This window comes from Boeremia exigua (assembly GCF_020726555.1).
Source record: "Boeremia exigua strain MPI-SDFR-AT-0100 chromosome Unknown C7974scaffold_14, whole genome shotgun sequence".
In the NCBI taxonomy this organism is placed as follows: domain Eukaryota; kingdom Fungi; phylum Ascomycota; class Dothideomycetes; order Pleosporales; family Didymellaceae; genus Boeremia; species Boeremia exigua.
The window spans coordinates 1161111-1168188 of NW_025763531.1; the positions used below are offsets into that span (position 1 = coordinate 1161111).

Genomic DNA, 7078 nt, shown 5'->3' on the forward strand with positions numbered 1-7078 from the left:
CCCAATTTCGTACGGCGGCAGAGCCATGTACAGGTGCACAGAGTCTTTGTGTTGGCTGTAATCAGTCATCATCGGGACATGCTTCTTCCGCATGATTCGTGGGCGGTAAGCGGTAGCCGATGATGATCCTGACGTTCCAATCAACAGCGTCGTTTGCGCGTTCTGGGGTCCGTTTGCCCTGCTTCGGTAGCGGCAACTCGTAAGAATCACACACAATCGCGCGACAGTATTATTGTCATAATTTGAAGAGTGCGCTGTGAGAATACGACATCACAGCAACGAATACACACAGTTCTTAAGCCTCGACAAAAACGTTCTGACGCCGCCTGCAGTTTGTACCTCATCGCTGATTCAAGCGGCCATGAAACTGATTGGCGGACAAATGTATGCAGCCCTCCGTCGATTTGTGCAGTACTCAACTCAATTAACTTAGTGATGCGATCTGATTGGAAGATCATGCTTTGCTTATCTTTACACTGATACGACAACCACGCAGCTGTCTCTGTCGTCAGCAGCTCCTATGCCTTATGAGTTATGATCAAACACTCTCGGCGATAGATAGAAAGCCAAGTTCTATCTGCGGTCATTGTTGCTGACAATGTTTCTGTGGCACGCAATGACGGGTCTTGTAAAACTGATGATCATGACATAGACGGTCGCAAGAGGTGACATTTCTTCCTTCTTTAGCTTGACGATGATGATGATTAAGCTATGCTGACCGTCAGTACCTCCGCGCTGAGCACATCGTGCTGACCCTTGTGCTGTGCTGACGATGGCGCTTACCGTCAGCATCCTTCCAATGGTAAGCGTCGCCCTGATAAAGCTAATCCTAACTGTATCATTGCTCTCGTTGCCACTTTGTCTGCGCGGCTCCTCCGCCAGGCTTTGTAACCACAGGTCCGCACAACGTGGAATAATTCATGTCTGTATACATGCCCTGGTTGCGGCACCCACGAAGCGGTCGTTTATGGCAAAGTCGTCAACAAACGATATTAGCATAACAATATCGGTTTGCTTGGGGTCTATTTGAGTTAATCAACTGTCTATTTTACTTTAACTCTTACTATATTGGGTAAGCGGCACCTCTGAGAGTGAATATGTTTTGTTTGTTGACAGCTCTGGTTTATGGACACCAAGATACACTTGAAATCCCAAGAAGCCATGCCACTCCCGACTAACTATCCTATACTCCGTGCTACGCATCTTGATATGACTTGGCGCATCTTGGAGGCCCCTGGCGTATACTGTACCTGCAACCCAAGTACCATGGGTTGCTTGTTCGTCTACAAGCTTCTTATCGACCCCATAATCCCTCTTGAAGCCGCCACTCGAGAGATGTTGGTGCGCAATCGCGATCGCAATGTGGCGATACACCAAGATACTCAGCGGAGTTTCTAAGTGAGCTCTTCCTTCGCGGCTGAGTACGCCCGTTAGCCTACTTGCTTTCCAGCTCTCAGTTTTGCTTACAACGAAGGTGGCATGTCTGTCAGGGCACTCACGTCGGTGACATGTCAGACTAATTGTTGGGTCTGCATGTCTCTCCCAACCAGCGTTACCTGAGTAAAGGCTTTCCTTTTTTCCCGGATTGGAGTACTGGAAAAGGCACTCATGATCTCTAGGGCTCTGAATCGTTTGTGTAGAGAGCATGCCTGTTGAGATTCCATGGCATGTTGAGGGCGACGATCCAGGTCAGACATTACTCCGGATGAGGCAAGATATGACGCGAAAAAGAGAACATATGGAGATGTTCTCTCCGCGCATTCATTCAAAACACAATTTTTGGATCTGATCAAACATTTTCGGGTTGACATCTGAGCGCAGCCGGTGTCACGGGCTTGCGTAGGTAGCGATAGATAGTCTGAGAAGAGCGAATGGAGCTTGGCCGCGTTGAGGGTTTAGCGTGTGTATGAGCGGTTCTAAGCTTATTGCTCTTGAGATCAGCCTCTGACCTTTTGTTGTGTCATCTCAGTACATGGAACATAATCAAGATTCGGCTTATTGACAACGCGCACGATATCTCAGTAAACGAGACTCGTCGGATACAGTCTGACAAGCTGTAGACCACGCATACACTGCTCATCCGTACCGAATCGAATCAAGGACCTAACAAAGACTGGCTAACATAGCTTCATCCAAGATACTGGGAACTGAAATGGCATAGTACAAAATTGCAGAACCCTGAGGATGCACAGGCCTCTCTCGCCACTAGTCTCCAACAGCATGCTGCCTTGCGAGAGCAATAGACATGTCTTGCAAGTACTCGTCTTTGTGGTATTGCGGTCGAGGCGTGTTGAAAACCTTTACTGTCGTCTCTCGCTTTCCTTGCCAAGCGAGTCGTCTAGCATCTCGCTTATGCTTTTCAAGGGTTTCCTGATCGGTGAACGTACGACCGCACATACAGACAAGACTGGCTTCTAAAGGCCTGGCCCGAGTCGACACTGAATCTAGATTCAGAGAAGCGAGGGAGTAAAGTAAAGAGTCGTCTACTGGTTCGTTTCGAGCTGAGGGTACTATCGAGAGTATTGAGGACGGAATCATCCCGGGTACTGACGTATAAGCTGGAGGAACCGAAGTTGGGGGTAAATGTAGAGCCTTGAAGGGTACCGAACCCGGTGTTGTGATCTTGAACCTAGGCTCAGACCTAGGCTTCCCTGTCAGGTGGGTCTTCGAATATTGCAGATGCTTGTTCAGCAGCTTTTCTTTCGCAAAGCTCTGTCCACAAGGACACCGGATCGTCGTCTTCATAGTTTCCGCAGGAGATATGAGATACTCCCCTGCTGTCGATGCAGAGGCCGCATTTAGTTCTAACTCCATGACCCGGCCTGGATCTGATAAAGCCGAAGGCATGTTCATCTGTCGTTCCCACGTTGCAGGGCAGCATCCGTGTTCGGGAAATGCGAGAGAACGATTCGACACAGTGTCAGACATACTGACTGCAGGCTTTTGCGATGGAGCTGGAATTGGAGCTGTGGCTGGGACGATAGTAGTACTTCGATTGATGCTTGAGGGTTTGTGTGTTACATTTCTCTTCTCCAGATGGGTTGTGCAGTGCTCTTTGTGCTGCAGATACGCCATTGCATCCTCGAAACTCTTTTTGCAAGGGCACCGAACCTCGATTGTGCATATCCTTTCTGCTGCGTCTGTCATTCTGGACATCTGGGCAGAACAAGGTGATGTGAGCTGTAAGTGGCTGACTGGAGTTAGATGGAGTGGGCCAGGGCTTCGCTTATGGTGAATTCGCCAGCAAGGGTGTCCCGCTCCTAGGTAAGCGCTGGTCAAGGCCGGGCCACCTGCAGCGTTCAACATGCGAGCAGTGTAGCGCGCAGAACCTGCTACTGTACGACATTCGTAGCACCGCACTTTGTCTGTGTCCTGTGCGCTCTCTCAGCACTCCGTACCTTGACATTTAGCGCACAATCGCAACTTTGATGTCCCCTGAGCACTCACGCTGATGAACTACAATGCATGGAATGCACACATAGAGTAGATAGGAATGCATACAGCTAGGATAACTTTGAAGCAAGAGGTCACGCTCAAGGACTCCTTCTTAATCCGTAGAGTTCTAGATGTTGTCAGCTGAACATCAAATCGTCGTGCATATCTCCCTTCAACTCTGCGCTAGGCGAGCGCGGCTGAAATCGAGGAGGAGTGGAGCAACCAATCAACGCCCTACGCAAAGATCATACCTATGCGAGTCTAGGTTGTGACACAGGTCGCTGCCGCCATAGTTTAGCCACGCACTACATGACGCCGTGAGCGCCTGCAGTAGCGTCATGACGGATTTTGGTCAAGTTAAACGACTAACGTTACAGTCGACGCTTCCAGACAGGCTTTTTAACAGCTTGAATTATGACACAGCAGCATGTTGAGCGGACCAAAACTCAATCATATGCGATAGTAGCCAGTACACAGCTTCAACACGATACTTTAGAGTCATCTGATGGGTTGGTCATCACGCAGATGTAGTACATGTTCAGCCCATGCTTTGCGTCACATATCATGCAACAACCTGCAAGTCCACGTATCGCACTATACCTATTATGTATCACATACTAGGAAATTCCATTCTCGAAACTTGTCCCGCAAGGACAGCGAACCTCGACTTTGCGGATTGTCCATGGGGAGCCCTTCATCTCGTCCTTCGCGCCGGAAGAAGAGAGCTTTCGAGTAGATGTAGGCGAAAGGCGAGGGCTCGATTTTCTCAGGACAGGGTTTCGATACTCACTTTGTTATCGCCTGCATACTCCCGCTTCTGACGATGGGCAATGCGGGGAAGCTGCCAGCAAGGGTGCCTCGTCCCGCCCGATTGCCTCATTGTTCTGCTGGATTTCATCTGTACGTGCATTCGTCGTGTGTTGCGCAACTATGACACCGTAGGAGCTTCACTCCGCGGCATGCCGTTGGGCGCTCCGCAGCTACATTGAAGTACTATCCGCCAATAATGCGACGCCACGAGTCAGAGCATGTATTGCTGTGCAACACGCATTTGGTCCAGCTAATGTACAGCCAATAATGTAGCAACAGGTCGCGGTAGTGACATCCGATTGCATTCGTTGCACTCCGAGTCTGTATAGATACTGAGTCGTGGTGATCAAAGCATCATCGGAGAATGGCCCCCCATTGAAGATCGACCGAGTTACTCCTTTTTCGCGCTCCACCATATCAAACGTTCGGAAGGACGAAATGAACCCAACACCAGAAGGCTTTGCAACAACAGTAGACCTCCTCCGCAATGCCCTCACCAGAAAGATTGCTATTGATTGCGAGATGATGCAGGCCAACATCGGCCAGGTCCTCGGTCGCGTCTCTATCGTGAACTATGAGGGTCAGACTGTCTTTGACACCTTTGTGTGCTACCCTGAACCAATCAAGATCACAAACACACATCAAGAGTATTCGGGCATCAATTGGAACGACATCGACCCGAAAAACGGCGCGCAACCATTCTCTGAAGTCCAGACCCGACTGGTTGAGCTTCTCCATGACCGCACTGTCATTGGCCATGACATACAAAAAGATCTAAGAGCCATGTCGATGGACCTGCCTGCTTGCGTCTCAAAGCTTCAGGGTGTTCCTCGGTTCGCAACTCCTATCGTCTTCGACGTAACAGTCCGCGACACACAGAAATATAGTGGATACCGAAAGTATGCCAATCGCGGCGCCCATCAGGGGCCGAGTCTTAAGAACCTGTCTCAGCAGGTGCTAGGTCGTCCGATAAAGCAGGGTCGGGTCTCCAGCGTAGAGGACGCTCGCGCAACTATGGAAGTTTATCGCAATGCTGAGGTAGCTATCGACCAGGAGCAAACTACGGAAGGCACTCGCGTCACGAAGTAGCAATATGAAACACTTAACATCACCCACCATTGAACGGATCACACCACTGAACGGATCACCTTTGCCAAGACCCTTCCACCACCCACCATCTATCATAATGCCACAATCACCTGATCTTGAGGCGCTCCCTTGAAAAAACAGGATGGTCTTTGCTATTCAAATCATGAAACTCGACGCTTCAATAAGCCAGCGACGCGCTGCTGCTGTATAAAACGTTTTTCGAAGCACCCAACACGCCCGATCTATTGGTCGAACTTCACGACGCGACATCCACCACGGCCAATCAAAGCTTTCAAAGCATGAAGATGAGACATTCATACAATACATAAGGAAGCTTGACGTGCGAGGATCTGCCCTTACGTTTACCAACGTACGCAGTATGGCCAATCAGCTGCTGGCTGCACGTGGTAGTGGCGAGGTTGGGTATACCGTCTGATCAACCGGAGATCCGATAACGTGTTTTATAAGCGGGTAAGCATTACTAGCGAATACGCACCCCACCAACTTTCTGCAACGCGTGAACTCCTAACTGTCTTGATACCCCCAACTACAACCCAGCCAGCTTCTTATGAGGCTGATATACACCTTGTCATATCAGCTCTTCAGCAAAACCAATTGCAGAGTGGGGCAGTCGCCGCACAATCGGTCGATGTCTCTCAAAATACGCTCCACCGCAGGCGCGCTGGCAAGCCTGCCCGACGCCATTGAGGTGAAAGACCAATTAGACTTTCTCATCGGGGATTTCGACACTAGACGTTCTGGATAGCAAGAGCGGCCTAGTAGTACTGAATGCTCATAACAAGCGCTGAACAATGTTTGTTCGTTCTAATTACTCTAACTTATATCGTTTGACGAGTTTTGATACGAATCAAAGAGCACAAATTCAATAGCGGCTCTGAGTCGCCTCCAGACCTATTCTTCATCATGGAAGAATTCTGTCATTCACAGGAAACGACGCACAAAAGTAGAATGAGCTTTCAAGTAGTGACAGCTTTGGTGCAAGCCACTATCAGGATAAGAGTGACGGTCGGCACAAACGAACTCAGACGACGCTGACAATTGTCGGAAGATCCTAGAACGGCTTATGTTCGAGTAAGTCCTCAGACTCAGCAGGAGTATGAGCACCGTAAGCGCGTCCAAAGTCCGCTGGTAATCGGTATCACCGTTGTGGTTATCATCAAGAACATCGAGTAAAGATGCTCCACCAAGCAGTGTAATACTCAGTGTGTTACTGGGACTCCACGTAGTACCTCATGTGATCAAGCTGAGGTGTCTCGAGTGAATCTATCGTTCGTCCGGAGCTCGGAGCATGTGGTCGCCACAGAAGAGATAAAAGCCATGTGGCAACCCAGAGATATTGCACAATGCTGCGACAGTATAGCTCGGTATAGAACAATTTGCTGGTCATCAGTCGTCTCAATCATGCCGTCGTTTCCGTACCCGTACCCTTTCTCCTCGAGAATAGATAAGGCGCTTCCAAGGGAAGAAGAGCGGCTGGTAAATAACAGACGAATAGAGATTATAAGGCAGACAGAGTATGCCATGCTGAGAGGTATATCTTTCTCGTGCTCTTAATCCATCAGTATTGATCAGAGCAGGTATCACCTACCTCGACCATGGAGGGACGACGCTAGCGAGCAAATCGCTCATGGACTCTTTCTGCACGCAGATGAAGGCTTCGATCCTTTCTAACCCTAGAAAACCTATACACCTAACCTAACCTAACCTAGTATATAATGCTCCG

The 7078-nt window shown here is 49.4% G+C and overlaps 2 protein-coding genes across 2 annotated transcripts; one reads left to right on the top strand and one right to left on the bottom strand.

The window, feature by feature from the left end:
- Positions 1-1843: 1843 nt before the first annotated feature.
- C7974DRAFT_77136 (uncharacterized protein) lies at positions 1844-3852 on the bottom strand. The gene is made up of 3 exons (XM_046147245.1): positions 3687-3852; positions 3502-3562; positions 1844-3372 (listed from the first exon to the last, which is right to left on the bottom strand). The coding sequence occupies exons 1-3, from the start codon at positions 3773-3775 to the stop codon at positions 2206-2208; spliced, it is 1317 nt and encodes a 438-aa protein (XP_045991899.1). The 5' UTR covers positions 3776-3852; the 3' UTR covers positions 1844-2205.
- An 831-nt stretch (positions 3853-4683) lies between these two features.
- On the top strand, positions 4684-5334 carry C7974DRAFT_321981 (ribonuclease H-like domain-containing protein; the record flags this gene model as incomplete). The annotated part of the gene is made up of 2 exons (XM_046138826.1): positions 4684-5068; positions 5111-5334. 2 exons carry the CDS (start codon positions 4684-4686, stop codon positions 5332-5334), a joined length of 609 nt encoding a protein of 202 aa, XP_045991900.1.
- Positions 5335-7078: the final 1744 nt, after the last annotated feature.

Excerpts from the sequence above, each read along its gene's own strand:
- C7974DRAFT_77136 (XM_046147245.1), bottom strand. The coding sequence starts at position 3,775 with ATGACGCTACTGCAGGCGCTCACGGCGTCATGTAGTGCGTGGCTAAAC. Across the intron at positions 3,563-3,686 it reads CACAACCTAGACTCGCATAG|AACTCTACGGATTAAGAAGG; the intron begins GTATGATCTTTG and ends GACAACATCTAG. Across the intron at positions 3,373-3,501 it reads GCTTCAAAGTTATCCTAGCT|GACACAGACAAAGTGCGGTG; the intron begins GTATGCATTCCT and ends GAGAGCGCACAG.